The sequence below is a fragment of the Hippocampus zosterae genome, chromosome 10 (assembly GCF_025434085.1).
Source record: "Hippocampus zosterae strain Florida chromosome 10, ASM2543408v3, whole genome shotgun sequence".
In the NCBI taxonomy this organism is placed as follows: Eukaryota; Metazoa; Chordata; class Actinopteri; order Syngnathiformes; family Syngnathidae; genus Hippocampus; species Hippocampus zosterae.
In genome coordinates, this window is record NC_067460.1 from 8,674,888 (window position 1) to 8,691,671 (window position 16,784).

A 16,784-nucleotide genomic window follows, 5' to 3' on the forward strand; every position below is an offset into this window, starting at 1 on the left:
TCCCATTTGTATTTTTTATAGAGATACTGAATTCATTCTCTGACTAATGAATGTAGGAAACAGAGAAATTTTCCACATGCACTGATTCTACTACTGGTATTGTTTTTTTAACGTGTTTTTCCGCGGAACTATTTTAAGACGGAAATAATTTACGAGGCTGTTTTCTGTCGGACCAATTCAGGAGCGGACCGAAAATTTGTCCGGTTGTCATTTTCTTCCGTCTGAAAACTATCGACTTTACCTGCTGTAAGTGTGTGATGTTTTCACGGGTGCTGTAATTTAAATGTTAAAATTGTTCAAATAACCTGGAGGACGCGTTCGCTTCCGTCAGATGTGTTCAAAAAGAAGAGAAAATCGTTTTTTGAATGAAGTTTCTCTTTTTTATGTGGTATTGAAGCAAAGCGACTTTGTTTCATGTCAGTCGGTAAATTGAAATCAGCATAAGAATACAATATGTTAGTTTGTGCTAGTGTTAGAAGTGCTAGAAGTGTTACAGGAAAAATCCACGACAACAAAATGTGCACTCAAGGGATAACGACAAATGTCCAAAATGTAGAGAGCCAGAGGACCTAAGGGAGACCATGATGGATGTAGATGGGAGATCCCACAATCGGACTTGGGACTGGGACAGTCCGCGCTGCCGGGCCCAGCTGGACGAGATCTTTTTCCGTCAGAGCGACTACATCCAAGCCGGCAGCCAGGAACACAAAGACTTCTGGGCCTTTTTTGACCGCTTCCAGAGGTTCAAACTAAAGAAGGACATGTGTGGACCCGATCCGAGCCTTGATGAGGACAGAGACCGGCGCCAAACGGGGTCTTTGGACCTCCCTAAGGAATATGACGCCCGGTACCGCATCAACATTTCTCTGGTGACCAGAGACATCGAGGAGCGTCTCGGACGATCCCACCCCAACCACAGCAGGCGCGACTCTTCGGGTCTGAACTCTGATGTGATCTCAGACTTTCGTCTCTCCTTGCTGCACTACCTGGACTTCAGCCAGCGGCAAAGTTTTGCCAAGTTGGCCAAGCTGCAGCGCGAGCAGAAGAACCTGCCCATCTTTCAGTATCGAGAGCGCATCGTGGACCTGGTCAGACGCCACCCTGTGGTCGTGGTGGCAGGAGACACTGGATGTGGCAAGTCCACTCAGGTGCCCCAGTATCTCCTCTCAGCTGGGTTCACCCAAATAGCCTGCACGCAGCCCCGGCGTATCGCCTGCATCTCCTTGGCCAAGAGGGTCAGCTTTGAGAGTCTCAATCAGTATGGCTCAAAGGTTGGTTTGTTTGTTTGTTTGTTTGTTTGTTTTAAACACCTTTAACACATTTACCGGAAGTGACGTTTTTGTACCCTAGCATGCTAGACTATAGAGCAGTGGTTCTTAACCTTGTTAGCGGTACCGAACCCAACCAATTCATATGCACGTTCACCGAATCCTTCATGAGTGAAAAATAATAATGTGATTTTTATTTATTTATTTATTACAAATTCAAAACATTAAAAAACACTTATTAAAACCAAATAAAATTACATGGCACAAGTATAGGTTTTTAAAATTGTATTTATTGGACAAGCGGCAGATGGATCATCTGCACCCAGCGATGGCCCAGCGGGCATGTCATAACTAATTGACATCTTGAGTCAGATGTGTTTTAACCTCCATGGCAGAAGCTCCGTAGAACTTATTACACTCCGGGTATTTATTGATTTTTTTCCCAATGGTTCATCTTTAAGATTTGAAACTTACTGCACGGTACCTACGGCTGGCACATCTCTGACTTACTCCCACCTCTGATGGGTGGACAAGAAAAGGCCTACCAACACGCAGCCGTGTTTCCACAGGTGGGCTATCAGATCCGCTTCGAGACCACGCGCACCACCGCCACCAAGCTCATCTTCCTGACCGAGGGTCTCCTGCTGAGGCAGATCCAGCAGGACAAAACGCTGGAGCAGTACCAAGTGCTGATCGTGGACGAGGTTCACGAGCGCCACCTGCACGGCGACTTCCTGCTTGGCGTGCTGCGCTCGCTGTCGGCTGATCGGCCCGCCGACCTGCGGCTCATCCTCATGTCGGCCACCATTAACATCAAGCTTTTCTCCGAATACTTTGGCGGCGCTCCCGTGCTGCAGGTGCCGGGCAGGCTCTTCCCCATACAGGTAAGCCAGCTTAGTCGAGAAAGAAAAGGCCTGAACCATTTTGACAAATAATCTAATTTCTTTTCCCCTCAATATTGCAATTGTGATTGAATGTGTGATTGGTTTTTTTCCAAGATCTTCTTCCCATGTATTTAACAAACACAAATAATAAATCAATCTGTGTGATCAAAAACAAATATCAGGTTTATTCTATATACCGGTAAATGCTCTTGTATGTTAGGCATAGGGCAATGAACCATAATATGATTTTTTAAAATCAAATTCATCTACTTCAGTTGGAGTCAAATAACTAAACACTTCGACTTGCAGTCATTTAAGAATTCAGTACGACAACTTCACAAAATTACTCCAAGCATATCTGGCATAAACATGAAAAAAAAGTCATAAATTAGATTGCCACAATAATCCAAACAAATCTGCGGCTTTATCACTTCAATTTATGTGTCATGAAACCCGTATATTTAAACGTGTGGACTGTACATTTTATAAATAAATTAGGGCAGCAAGTAACATTTAAAAAAAAAAATCAATTAATCTGTCATTTCATCAATTACTCGAGGAATCGGATAAGAAGAACATGATTTAATTTTCATTCCTTTGTTAAAAAAAACAGGACATCGTTTGAAATTGACAGTGTCAAAAATGCAAAAACAGAAATGTAATATACTGAAGTTCACTTTTGGGTTTGGTCCCTAACATGTCAGAAAAGATGCAAACATTTTGATTCATTGTTTTGTAAAAGCAGACATTTGCAATCAAACACAAAGATAATCAGTCCATCTTCAAGAAGGACTCCAGGGTCTGGAGAATACTTTGTTTAGAAGCTGAAATTCAAAAATGTTATTGAACAAGGTCGAATAAGTAATCAATTATCCAAATAATTATCACTTCATTTTTATAATCAATGAGTTATCGATTAATCAATTAAACAGTGCCCCCTTACCCCAAATAAAAATTGAATGAATACTTCTTTCAGGTGATCTATCAACCCATCCCCCCCGAAGAGCAGGCATCGACTCGCACAGAGAAGCTGGAGCCGCGTCCGTACCTGCGCATTCTGCAGGGCATTGACCAACGCTACCCGCCGGAGGAGCGCGGCGACCTGCTGGTCTTCCTGAGTGGCGTGGCTGAGATTGGTGCCATCCAAGAGGCGTGTCAGGTGTACGCCACGCACACGCGCCGCTGGATTGTGTTGCCGCTGCACAGCACGCTTTCGCTGGCCCAGCAGGACAAGGTACCGACACCATTTTGAACCCACATAATGGACTTATTATCCGTGCCTGACCAGTATGTACCGGTATTTACACCCTGACCAACTTAACCACTTTTTCAAGATACAATCCATTGCTGCCTTTTTACCTTTTTTCCCAGCAAAGTAGTCATTAACGATTACCCTTCAGACCCTCCACCACTCAATGCTAGCAGCAAACTTCACAACAACAAGCAGCTGTTTGACAGATAGTGAATAAATAGTGCTTGCTTGCTTTACGCTGTCCTTTCTTTTTGACTAAAACTGACTTGTTGTCCAACTTGTACTGTAAAATGAAACATAAAACTAAGATAATTACATTCTATATCAGACCAAACCTTGGGCGGCCAGGTGTTCGAGTGGTTATCCCGTCGACCTAACAGTGCAGAAGTCGTGGGTTCGATCCCGGCTCTGGCCTTCCTGTGTGGAGTTTGCATGTTGCTTGAGTGGGTTTTCTCCGGGTAGTCCGGTTTCCTCCCATACACCAAAACATGCATGGCAGGCTGATTGAACACTCTAAATTGTCTCTCGGTGTGAGTGTGAGCATGGACGGTTGTTCGTCTCTGTGTGCCCTGCGATTGGCTGGCAACCGGTTCAGGGTGTTCCCCGCCTACTGCCCGAAGACAGCTGGGATAGGCTCCAGCACCACCCGCGACCCTTGTGAGGATAAAGCGGATCGGAAAATGGATGGATGGATTCGACTAAACCACATAACTTTGCCTTTGCAAAACCACTAGCTAAATGCTAAAGTTTTAGGTTTATCTTACCTTTTAGGGGGTTGAAAAAATTCCCAGTTTATTTATGATGGATGTCAGTTACACACGGATTCTTAGTAATCTTAGTATATTTATGTACCTTACGTATTGTATTGCCCCCTGGTGGCCAATGTGCACACAATAGGAATAGCTCACTGTCCATTGAATTAAAGCATTCAATCGCGACGGATTATTTATTTATTTATTTATTCCCATTGGCTTATGTTATTACTTTTTTCCCTACAGGGCCATAATTTAGAGTTCCATTTTTCATGTATTTGGCCTTGTGTTGTTGGTGTAGGTGTTTGACATCGCCCCTCCTGGCGTGAGGAAGTGCATCATCTCCACCAACATTGCAGAGACCTCAGTCACCATAGATGGCGTGCGCTTTGTTGTCGACTCAGGTAGGCAGAAGTGGAAAATGTACCGGTACTCACATTCGAGTAAAAGCAGACTCTGGTCGTAGAAGTACTGATATTCTCAAGCACTCACACTCTGTACTTGAGTAGATCTTTACTTAAAATACTTGTGTAAAAAAATTAGTAAGAGTAGCACTGATTCAACTCCTGTACTTAAATAAATGCAAAAAAAAAAAGAACGGACTCTGAAATGTACTTCATCACACAAATGAACTTTACTGTCAATTACACATGATTCCTATCATTTTTTGTTCATTATTATTGTTTTTTAATTAAAAAATTGTCAGCTTTTAAAAAAGGTAATTATTATTTGTGGGGGGGGTTTTGCACAGGCAAGGTGAAAGAGATGAGTTTCGACCCCAAAGCCAAGATGCAGCGTCTTCAGGAGTTCTGGATAAGTCGAGCCAGCTCGGAGCAGAGAAAGGGCCGTGCTGGTCGCACGGGCCCTGGCGTGTGCTACCGCCTCTACGCCGAGTCAGACTACGATGCCTTCGCCTCCTACCCTGTGCCTGAAATCCACCGAGTGGCGCTGGACTCCTTGGTTCTACAGGTAAGCTACATACATATACGTATCCCTGACCCCTCACCGCCCCCAAAAAATTAAAATCAAATCATCTGTAAGCCATTAATTTTGAAGGGTAGTGGAATAAGATGAGTTTGAAATGACATTGCAGATCCTTGTTTGTACTAAATCGAATTATAAACTATACAAAAAAATTGGAGTACCACAGTGGAATTTACAGTATATACCGGTATATGATTTGAACTACAGTGTTAATATAGGAAATAATACAGGTAATCACTTTTGGGGATGGCTGTCAATTATGGCAGGGCTTTTGTGGACAAACTGTGAATAGGTGGGAGCTCACTGTACTTCCTGTTTATTCTGAGTGTGGCTGACTATGTTTGTTTCCCCCGCAGATGAAGAGCATGGGACTCGGAGATCCGCTTTCCTTTGTCTTCATCGATCCTCCGCCGGCAGCCAGCATCCAGACCGCCATTACCTACCTCAAGGAACAGGGGGCACTGGACCACCGGTGCGAGCTGACCACCATCGGGAGTGTCCTGGCCCAGCTTCCTGTCGACGTTGTAATTGGTAGCGGCATCCGTGTTTACAAAAAATATGTGTTTATATTCTTAACAATAAAAAAATATGTAATAATTGCTTTTATTAACAGTTTAAACTTTTAATAAATCTTATGGCATCTTATACCTGGTCCAGAAATTATACAGTAAGCCCCCCCCCCCCCCCCCATTTTTCCTATTCACATTTAATCATGGTTGCATTTTAGATTTTGGAGTGTCTGTGACTTGGTAAATAGTGACCTGTAAATATGCGGGGATTCCCTATAATCAATTTCCTCACAAGGCAAGACGAAAACACCACTTTGTGTGTGTGTTATGTTCCCCCAGGCAAGATGTTGGTGCTGGGCTCCTTGTTCAACCTGGTGGAGCCAATGCTGACGGTGGCCGCTGCACTCAGCGTGCAGTCGCCATTCCTGCGCAGCTCGCAGCACAACCCCGACTGTGCCACCGCCCGCCAGCCGCTGCACTGCAACCAGGGGGACCCCTTCACGCTGCTCAACACTTTCAACGCCTGGGTGCAGGTCAGCAGAGAGATAGATCGGTTGATGGACAAATGTGAAATTTACTGTGAATCTTCTGGTTTCTGCATGCCGTTAGTGTGTTCGAGTGTACCTAATGGAGTGGCTGTAGAATATGTACTGATTTTCACATGGATTAGCGCAGTGTTTCATGCCACTTGGTGGTCCACAGGCATCTCTGTTGACTTTTTCAATGATAATAATAATAATAATAATAATAATAATAATAATAATACATTTTATTTATAAGCGCCTTTCAAGACACCCAAGGACACTTTACAATAACAAAAAACACAAAACAATACGGGTTGAGCACCATGCTGTCTTTTGTTTTCTATGTCCACAGGTGAAGGGTGAGAGAGGCAGTGAGTCCAGAAAGTGGTGCCGTCGGCGAGGCTTGGAGGAGCAGCGTCTCTACGAGATGGTCAACCTCCGCAGACAATTTAAGGTAAGCATCGTGAACGACAATGCCATGAAAATATATATGCCCTTGTTCAGATTTTTCCCCCACATTTAAATTTGAGATAATAAGGCCGTTTAATATCGCACAACGGCAACTTAAGTACCGGTAAATACAAAATGGTGATAAGGCTTTTGCATCACTGTGGAGGGGTTTTTTTTCTTCCCCATTCTTCTATAATATTATTGTTTGAACCCCGTAATATTGGAGGGGTTTTGAGCATAAACTACTTGCTTAAGAGCATATCATAGCATCTTAATTGGATTTAAGTCCCAACTTTGACATGAGGACTTCAAAATCTTCAGTTATTTAGGGCAATAGGTGGACTTGGTCATGGTGTGTTTGGGTTCATTGTTCTGCCGCATAGTGCCAGACTCTGCTTGAGAGCATGAACTGTTGGCCATACGTGTGCCTGGAGGTTTTTCTGGTGTTTGTCCAGATCCTGAAGGAGTGAAGCAACCCCAGACCATCACACTGCCGGCACCTATGTGGTTGTTGGTGTGACATTCTTTTGATCAAATTTGTCATTTTTACCCCAGATTTTTCTCACTAGTCCACAGAAAATATTTCTCCAAAACGTATCAATTATCAAGATTTTTTTTTGGGGGGGGGGGGGGGTTGCAAATGTGAATCAAACTTAAATGTTATTTTTGCACTCTGCATTTTATCTTTGCTTTTTTTTTCCTCATTGATATTGGTTTGATGAAACCAATATCAAACCAACCAACCAACCTGAAACATTCAAGTGTTACATACCTGTATATGCAAAAAAATCTGAAATCCAGCAAGGGGATAAAATACTTTGTCACTGTACCTATAGGTATACTTTGACATGCCTTTTATGTCACATCTCCTTTTGGCCCACAGGAACTTCTAAGGAGCCACGGCCTGCTGGAGGAGGAGGTCGAGTGTGATAATCGCGGTGACCGGCAGCAGCGGCGCGAGCATTTGACAGAGAGGAGGAAGCTTCATCAGATAAAGAGAGATCACGAGCAGCAGGAAGGCACCAAACGGAAAGTCCTCAAAATGGAAGAGGGCCAGGAAGGGGAGTTCTCCTCTGGATCCGACACGGAGGAACCAGGACGAGGACGAAGCAGGAAGAAGAAGGCCAAGGACGGAGCTAATGTGGACATCCAGGTAACAGAGCGACGCCAAGGCACAAAAGGCCATAAGGGCTGTACTCTCTCTTTGTATTGTCATACAACCTGCACTTATCATTGACTTGCAAACCGTGTAGGTTGTCATTCTCTTTTTTTCCCAGTTATATCCAGTGTAAGCCTTGAATCCAAATGTCATAATCATGGGAGCTCCCTCCATGATAGTTGCTTTGTGAAGTGCCATCTGCATTATGTTTAGTAGCATACTGGTGGGTTGCCAGATTTGTGCGAACTACCGGTACACAAAAAGTTAAAAAGAAATTTTAATGCACATTTTCAACTTTTTGTAATTAAAAAGGCAAGTCAATTAGTTCTCAAATTTTAGTCAAGCAAGTCCTAAATTTGGCTAGTCATTTGACTCACGACGCCCACCTCCTGTTGATTTACGCTTGGTAGAGGTACAAATAACCAAAGAGAGTGCTTTGTGACGTCCAAATATCATTTGTTGGCTGTTCCTCCAACAGGAAGTGAAATTCAAACTGCGCCACAACGTGTCGGCGCTGCAGGACGCCGTCAACGCCAGCCAGGATTTGTCATCCCGCCAGCAAGCTCTCCTCAAGCTTCTTCTGTGCCGGGGTCTCTACCCTCAGCTGGCTCTGCCCGACGAGCACAACGGCACCCGCAAGGATACTGAGCAGGTTGAGATCCGCCATCGCACCGGTATCCTGTTGATGAGTTGTCTTTTTTGATGCTGTTTGACTGTTGCCCTCAGGTGTTCCATACGAAGAATAAGCAGGGAATCGTCATCCATCCCACCAGCGTGTTTGCCAGTGACCCAGAGGTGTTGCATGTGCGGGATGACGCCCGGGATACGGGTAAGCCTCCCATTCCTCAGATTCAATTCAACATTGCAATGTAGGAGAATGTACTTTTCATGTTGCATGGGCTGCAATTTGGAAAAAAAATACAACAAAACCTCGGCCTCGTTTTCAGTCATTAAGTAGGCTTTATTTTAATTTATTTAAATAGTACCTCGATAAGTTCAGAAGTTCAAGAACTGCAGTGGTCATGTTGGACGTTTTAAAGACTGCATGACAAGGTATTTAGTAAGTTCACAACTCGAATTAAAGTGCCGTAGGTGAATAAATAGTCTTTTTGTATTCATTCATGATTCATTTGCCTTTATTTTAAATTTTAAATTTCCCCAGTGTGGGACGAATAAAGGATATCTTATCTTATTTTAACATAAGCCTAACCTACTGGACCAAAACATTTTTGTATCATAAATCTGTAATTTGTTAATTGTAATACAGATTCATTTATGCTTGTGTGTTTTTATGCATGGAAAGAGGACCTTAAAAATCATTAATGCTAAATTGCAATTGAAATATTGAGGGGGGGTCGCAATTAGAATTGTTTTTAAAATTCTTCAACCGTAGTTTCATAATACGACACAGTTTGATATTCTGTGGTTTTCAAAAAAAGGATGATGAGGATGGATGTCACAAACGTTGTGTTGTCTGTCTGTGGGCCCCGACAAAAAAGGACGAGATAGCAGCAAACATCAGCTGCTGGCCTTCGTCACCTTGCTTGAGACCAACAGACCATATTTGTCCAACTGTGTGCGCATTCCTGCACTGCAGGTGAGTTCTCACTGTCACCAGAAATGACCTGCACAAAAAGATTCAACTGTTGCTTTCGATAATAACATAAGATTATAAAATAAACATAATGACCACGTGTACCTCTCAATGCCATAGCAATTAGAAAGTTACAATAGTGAAACTATAATTATTAGAGAAAAAAGTATTTTGTCAGGATACAAATTTGTAATCTGCCAAGAATTAAATGTGATTTTTCCAAGTGATAGGTTCATATTTTAACATTAATATCAAGCACAATATTTTAACAAATCGGATAAAACCTTTCTGGCCCTATATTGGTTTTCTTCTTTGTATTAAAGTGGAACCCTGCATGCAGTATTCACGCTTTGGCATTTGCCAATTGCCATATTCACAGATATATATATTTTTGGTTATTCATGCAAACATCTGCTTTTGGACATTTTTAAATCGATCCACCATGTCTCCTTCTTTTTCTTGACTGATCCCCTGCTTTTTTGTGCCTTTTTTTCATAGCCATTATAAGGTGCGTCAATTTGCAGATTTTCATTAAGTGCGGTCAGACTCGGCCCCTATCAGGGAGTCAACTGTATATACAAAAAACCTTTCTGAATTTGTTTAGTAATGTGTGTTGTAAAATGACGAATCATGCAGCGGGTCACACGGACTCATTCGTGTCTCGGGTAAGCGAGAGCTGGTACACCAAAGAAACAAAGGTAACAGAAGGGTTCACGTTAAAAATACACTCAAACAAATTCGAGTAGTGATGTAGAATATAGAGCACAGGTATCAAACTCAAGGCCCGGTGGCCAGATGTGGCCCGCCACATCATTTTATGTGGCCCGCGAATGCAAATCAAAGATGACAACTTCCACAATGTTTGCTAAATTTTGTATTTATATTGCACTTAATTAACGGTGTTTGTTTGTTTGTTTGTTTGTTTGTTTTTTCTTCTTTCTACCCACATTCTTGCTGCTGGAGGCTGTAAATTTCCCCAGTGTGGGACAAATAAAATTCTTAAAATCTGAACCAACAGTTTACATTTTCATAAGAAATAAATCAGTGACATATTGGAAAGCATTTTCATGTTACTAAACTCCTCATTACAGTTACTCAAACAATAATTGAATAAAACGTAATTCTTCTTTTCAGTCATAACGGCCCTCCTAGGGAAACGGTAATTATAACGTGGCCCTCGACAAAAATGAGTTTGACACCCCTGATATAAAGTATTACATTTTGGGAACATTTTGGACATCATGTCAAAATTTTGTCAACAGGCTCTGCTGCTGGTCGCCAACTCTCTGGACAGCAACGCTGATTGCTCCCGTCTGGTGGTGGACGGTTGGTTGGAGCTGCAGTTGAAGGTACCCGAGGAAGCCCTCAAGGCGCTGTCCACGGCGCTCAGCCTACGGGCCGAGTGGGAGCGCCTCCTGCAGGCCCAACTGGGGCAGAGTCCCGCCCCCGAGGGGTCCCGGAAGTCCATGCTGAAGCTAAGCGAGCGCCTGGTCCGCTTCTTGCTTTACACCGAGGTACTCAAATCTCTGCAAATGTGTCTATGCTCATACCTCTTTCAATTTTGACACAATGCTTCCTGTGTTGTCATCTTCAGATCAATTACACTCTGCAGCGCCTCTCTGCCCTCCACACTCAGAACCTGTATGTCGGACCCCAGGCTGAGTCGGAACTTTCCCTTGGCGCCGGTGCCGGTCTCCCACCGCTTTTTCCCGGCGCAGAAGCCAAGCCGGACCCTATCAAGGGAGGACTGCGCGTCAGCAACTTCTTCACCTACAATTGTCTGACCGTAAGTAACGTATTGTATTGCCTTTCACACCGACATCCCGCCAAATTGCCGTACCAGAGCTGCAACAAAACATCTGCCCAATTAATTTTTAATTCATTCATTTTGACAGTGGAAATGGATCTTTGCTGCATTCTGGTGTTAATTAACATAAATCAACATTTATTTTACTCGTGTATGTCATTGGTTCGAGTGTACGCAATAAAGAGAGCAAATAGAATCCAAAACAGTTTTTTTTCCCCACTGGTGGTCAGGATTCTCGGGACTTGTACAGCGATTGCCTGCGTACTTTCTGGAACTGTCCCAACTGCGACCTCTACATGCCGCTGACACCTCTCGAGCGTATGCAGCACGAGACCACCTGCAGGCCGGCAGGGGAACAACAGGAACAGGACGAAGGTGAGCGGATTCGAATGAACCACTTGCTTGTTTCTATTCAAAACGAACACATTCGCACCATACCAACGTGTGCGCACGTGCAAGCTTTAATATATGATACATTCGTACGGTATATGATGTGCATGAGTATCTGCTAGTAGTAGTAGTGAAAAGTAATAAATTGTTAATAAATGCTCATGTATCAATACCTGACCAATGTACTTAAGTACACTAAGGAAAACCAAGTACAGTATTTGTACTTCATGACTCATCGCTGGTATCTGGTGTGTTAGTATGTGATGAACAAGCTTTGGTCTCAACTGAGCATGCATTCGTGTCAGGGGTGTTAGTATCTCGTGCGCATTGACATGCAGTGGGCATACATTAATATCTTGTGCGCACTCGGCATGGATCGATTACCGATTTGACTGTTAACTTTGGTGTTGAAGTGTCAACATTTAAATAATCAAGAATATTGCCTGTCACCGATCATTTTTATTGAAGGAACTTCGAAGTAGGGCACGTTATGATATTGGCTGCTTCCAGAGTTGAGTAAACAAGCCGCCTCTTTGAACCTAATTGGAGCCAGTCATACTTTTTTTTTCTCCTTCTCGGCAAGCACAGAGGGGAGGGATGAGTAATTATGCAAAGTGGTTGAGTGAAGGAAACAAAAGAGACATTACAAACACCAATGCCTTTTTTTCTCTCTCTGGTGATGGATCTGTATTGCGCGATAAATAAAGAATTATTCCGGCTCGTGCTAGTTAACGTGAGTCGTCCACAAGCGATGGGGCAGTTTGGCTTAGTCAGATGAATTAACAAATGTAAACATGTATATTTATAAAGTAGCATGATACAGTATGTGGTTCTTCATATTCCAAATATTATATCTTTTGTTGAAAAAGAAAATAGATTGTGTTAAATGCGCAAAAAAACCCCACGTTTTTTATTTACCCAAAGATTTTTTTTAAAAAAGGACATTTTAGAGTGTCGGCACGGTGGGCGACTGGTGAACACATCGGTCTCACAGTGCACAGGTGCAGGGTTCAATTCTGGCTCCCGCCTTCCTGTGTGGAGTTTGCATGTGCTTCCCGTGCCTGTGTGGGTGGGTTTCCTGCGAGTACTCGGATTTCCTCCCATATTCCAAAAAGTGCATGGCAGGTTACTTAAACACTCAAAATTCTCCTTCGGAGTGACTGTGAGCGTGAATGGTTGTTTGTGCAAGTTTGCCCTGCGATTGGCTGGCAACCAGCTCAGGGTTTCCCCAGCCTGCTGCCCTAAGACAGCTGCGATAAGCTCCAGCACGCCCGCGACCCTTGTCAGGATAAGCGGACTAGAAAATGGATGGATGGACTCCTTTGGGCATGTTACAGTTGTAAATATAATACCATGATCCTGTAATACTTTTGCTCACGGTTGTCATACCGTCAGATTCTAATATCGGCCCATGCCTGGTGTGCACGCACAAGCATCTGCTGCGTTGTTACCTGGCACTCACCCATTAGTATCTGATGTACATGTATTAGTATCTGCTCCGTTAATATTTATCAATCAATCAATCTTTATTTGGAGAGTACTTTTCATACATAAGCACGAATGCAAAAAGTGCTTCGCATTTTCATTGCTTCATACTAGTGTCCGATACATATACATTCCTATCAGACGTCCACCAATCATATCCGGCGTGCGCATCGTAGTATCTTGTGCTCACGCATTAGCATCTGGTTTGTTTGTATTTGATGTGCAGGCACAAGTTAGTATCCTGTGCAAATACGTCAGTGACCAGTGAACAGGCGATATCCACAACACATGCATTGTTATCCATTGAGCATGTGTTATTGTCCAATGCGTTAGCTTTAGAATCCAATGTGCACAAGATACTTTTTTTTAATGTCTCTTTAGGGCTCTGCGTTAATTTTTTTCCCCCCCTTCCTTAGGGACGGATGTTGTAAAGCCAAGCTCGTCCTCCTCCACTCTGTGCCGAGTCTACCACTGTGATGTTTGTGACCAAGACTTGACGCTCACATCCACGGAGATCCTCAAGCACAAAAGGCAACACATGTTCTCTGCTAAGTAACTCATTCGGCGTACCGCTTCGCTGAAAAAAAGCGATCGGGTGTCAAAATGAACTGGCGTAGAAATGAACTTCAAGCGAGAGAAGGAGCTTTTAAAATATAGAGTGAGGGTTTAATAAGGATACAAACCCACGATATGTAACACCTCAAAGCAGCACATTGGCACAAAGTCAGAAGTAAGACAGTACGGAAGATAAAAACCTGCCTTAAGGGGAAAAAAAAGAAGAATCTGAATAAATATCGCAATAAATAAAGAATAAAACAGATCATATCTCATCACTTACTTTTGAAACTCAGAATCATAATTAAAAACATTTGGAAATATGCACATTGGCAGAAAATAAATAAGGTCAACAGTACTGAATACAGAGTTACTCGGGTAAATCATAAGGTATTGATTACTCAAATCAAAAGGCACATTTATTAAGATGTAATAACGGGCAGAGGGCCTGTGAGAGTGTGCCGACAGGAACGCCATCTGCGGGTGTGAAGCGGAAGTAACAATCGTGTGTACGTGGATGTGTGTGTGTGTGCATGTGTGCGTGTGAGTGCACAATGGCTTCTTTTTACGGCTTTGGTCCATCTGCGTCAGCCAGTGGACGTGAATGTGAATGTGCGTGTATTTGCGGGCAAGGTATGGCAATGGCAATGGTAAGGGAATGGCAGTTTAGCTTCCTGGAGCAACTTATTTGTGATTTTGTTGTGATGACGAGTTTGTTCATTCGAAAAGTGGTGCAGGATCAACCGTGTCATGTAGTTGTGTTACATTTTGGTGGAGAGGGAGGCGGGGGGCTTTCCAGAACCATCCCACAGCGCAGTTTTCATTTTCAAGGCTTTGCTGCTGCAAAGGGGATTGCAATAAGAAAAACAAATGCACAGTGGCTATGTTGACGTGACTGATTTGTACGTACATTTTACGAACATTGATGCCAATTTTCAGGCTTAGGGGCTCCCTGTTGTGTGCATGAGACTGGGGTTCTTCAGCTTTTTTGGGCTTCCTCATAATTCTTACACAAATTTAAGATAAGGCGTGTTAAAAGTTGCCTGTTTTCTCCCTAAAATTAAACCTGTCACAAAAATGTCACACAGCTACAGGGCACCGCAACTTTAAACCTTTCCCAGTCTCTTTTGACGAACCGGAGCAGTTTTTGCATCGGATGGAATCGTGAGTGGAACAAGTAACATGAAGATGCACCTTGTTGTACTCGAGCTCTTTTGGAAGTCTGCATTCTGAATCGTGTCTGCCAGTTAATACGTCCTAAAAAATGTATGAGGGTCCTGTAAATTTCGCCAACGGCAGCAAGTAAAAGAACGAACTCCCTCCAAAAAAATAAAACATGAGGGGGAGCGGGATTTTCAAGTAGCCGCAATTTGCTGCTCACCGGGCCGTTTTATTAGGTACGTCTGTAGAATCAAATCCAATATGAAATGCAAGCATCATGTTTATCCTTGTTGCAACAGTCGTTGGTTAGAGCAGCGATTCCCAACCACAGTGTAGCATGGGAAATCACCTGGTGTAGCAATTTCAATTCATCAGTCTAAAAAGGTATATTTATTCGGCAAATAAAATATTGTTTGTTCATCTCTCTATGCTCTTGACGTATAGTGACAGGCAGAACCGCTTCATGCTCTTCCGCTCGATAGCATTAGGTTCAATTAACCCGCGTGTCAACTCGATGCCATTCACAGACTAGAATAATAGCTTTCTGTTCAAGTCTCAATCTCACACTGCATCAGTAAATTTGTGATTGATTGTGAGAGGAGGTCATCGTTATCGTCACGGTTTGGCATTCGACAATTAATCGTTTGACGGGGACCGATCTTCCCTTATTCGAGCAATAAAAGGATAAGTTTGGCGCCATCTTAAAAAATCTTGGTGCCCCCAAAAACCGATGTTGAAATGAATAGAGGAGCCGCATTTGGACAACAGTAACATTTTATCTTGGTGCCAAGAATCTGTATTTAAAATAAGATAAGAAAACCTTTGTCTCACGATGGAGAAATTTGTTGAGGTGAATTGGAGAATTTCATTGAGACAAAATTCGTACTTAGTCCAGTGTTACTGTTTATCTTCAAGGAAATGTTCAAGCTTATTCATGCAGCATAAGTTACTGGCGGATTTTTGCTATTTGCGGCAGGGCTCGGTCCCTCTTTGCCGTGAATCGCAGTGGAACACCAGAAATGCTTTTTTGTGCCGTTTTTGTTTCATGGTGTACAATGAGATTTTTGTGCCGTGGCTCAATAAAGGTTGGGAAGCACTGTTTTATAGAGCTCTAGCACTTGATCTCATTGGATTTTGTGGGCGTGGCTAATGTTGCAGCCTCTTCTTATTGGTCACAATAACACATGACAGTAGTCTGTTACCACACTTCTCCTAACGTGATGTACAAAAATAATCTTTAAATACATTGTTCATTGCACTTTTTCTTTTCTTTTCTTTTTTTTTTAATATATATTTTGGGTGGAGGCATTGTCACGTCTACAGATTAAGTTAGTTGGATTTCTTTGGGGCAGGGTGGCGAGGATGCAAAAGTGTTTGAACACGTGTTCCTTCTCGTCGTTACAGCTGGTGGTTGTCATTGCAGTCCCTCCCCGCCATCATGCATTTGTCGACATTTTCTCCAAAGCTCGCTCTCTTATATTTATTTTATTTTTTTCCACCGTGAGGTAAATTTGGAGGAGGTAAAGAACAACATGTCTCAGTACTACACAGACTCACACCAAATCCCTGGAGGACCCCCTCTGAGTTGGTCTGTGTGTCAATTAGGTGACGGGGGGGGGATTCATTGTCACATTTAATAAAATATACAAACACTCCCCTACTTATGAACATGTTGGACATATGCACACTTTCAAGTTAATTAATTTTTTTAAATACTTTCGCAAGTCAGAATTTTGAGTTGCGCAGCTGCAGTGTAAAAGCACGAGAGAGACCTCAGTGCTACCAGTGTATTTATGAGGAGACGTGAAAGGAAACACGATGCAAACTTCTTTCCTTGGCTAATTACTTCAGACTATTGCCAAGCGTTTGATGACAAGGAGTAGAGAGTTGACATTCATCTCCCCAGTAGTCCAGTTAAAACCATTTTGTCAGCTTTTTCTCTATTCAGGGTTTTTGGGACGACGTTTTGGCCTTGGTTTTCCTGACTTTCTGTCCTCCGAGATCAAATTA

General features: G+C 42.9%; 1 protein-coding gene across 1 annotated transcript; it reads left to right on the forward strand.

Moving 5' to 3' along the window:
* The first annotated feature begins 178 nt into the window (after positions 1 to 178).
* Positions 179 to 15,882, forward strand: dhx34 (DEAH (Asp-Glu-Ala-His) box polypeptide 34). Its single transcript, XM_052078839.1, has 16 exons — positions 179 to 1,271; positions 1,838 to 2,152; positions 3,129 to 3,386; positions 4,458 to 4,560; positions 4,908 to 5,125; positions 5,497 to 5,671; positions 5,989 to 6,182; positions 6,526 to 6,627; positions 7,507 to 7,776; positions 8,261 to 8,434; positions 8,509 to 8,611; positions 9,282 to 9,379; positions 10,639 to 10,890; positions 10,971 to 11,162; positions 11,414 to 11,558; positions 13,475 to 15,882. The coding sequence occupies exons 1-16, from the start codon at positions 582 to 584 to the stop codon at positions 13,612 to 13,614; spliced, it is 3,429 nt and encodes a 1,142-aa protein (XP_051934799.1). The 5' UTR covers positions 179 to 581; the 3' UTR covers positions 13,615 to 15,882.
* The last annotated feature ends 902 nt before the right edge of the window (positions 15,883 to 16,784 follow it).

Coding starts and splice junctions, on each gene's coding strand:
- dhx34 (XM_052078839.1), top strand. CDS start 582: ATGATGGATGTAGATGGGAGATCCCACAATCGGACTTGGGACTGGGAC. Junction 8,435..8,508: donor CCCGCAAGGATACTGAGCAG/GTTGAGATCCGC, acceptor TGTTGCCCTCAG/GTGTTCCATACGAAGAATAA. Junction 8,612..9,281: donor GGATGACGCCCGGGATACGG/GTAAGCCTCCCA, acceptor CCGACAAAAAAG/GACGAGATAGCAGCAAACAT.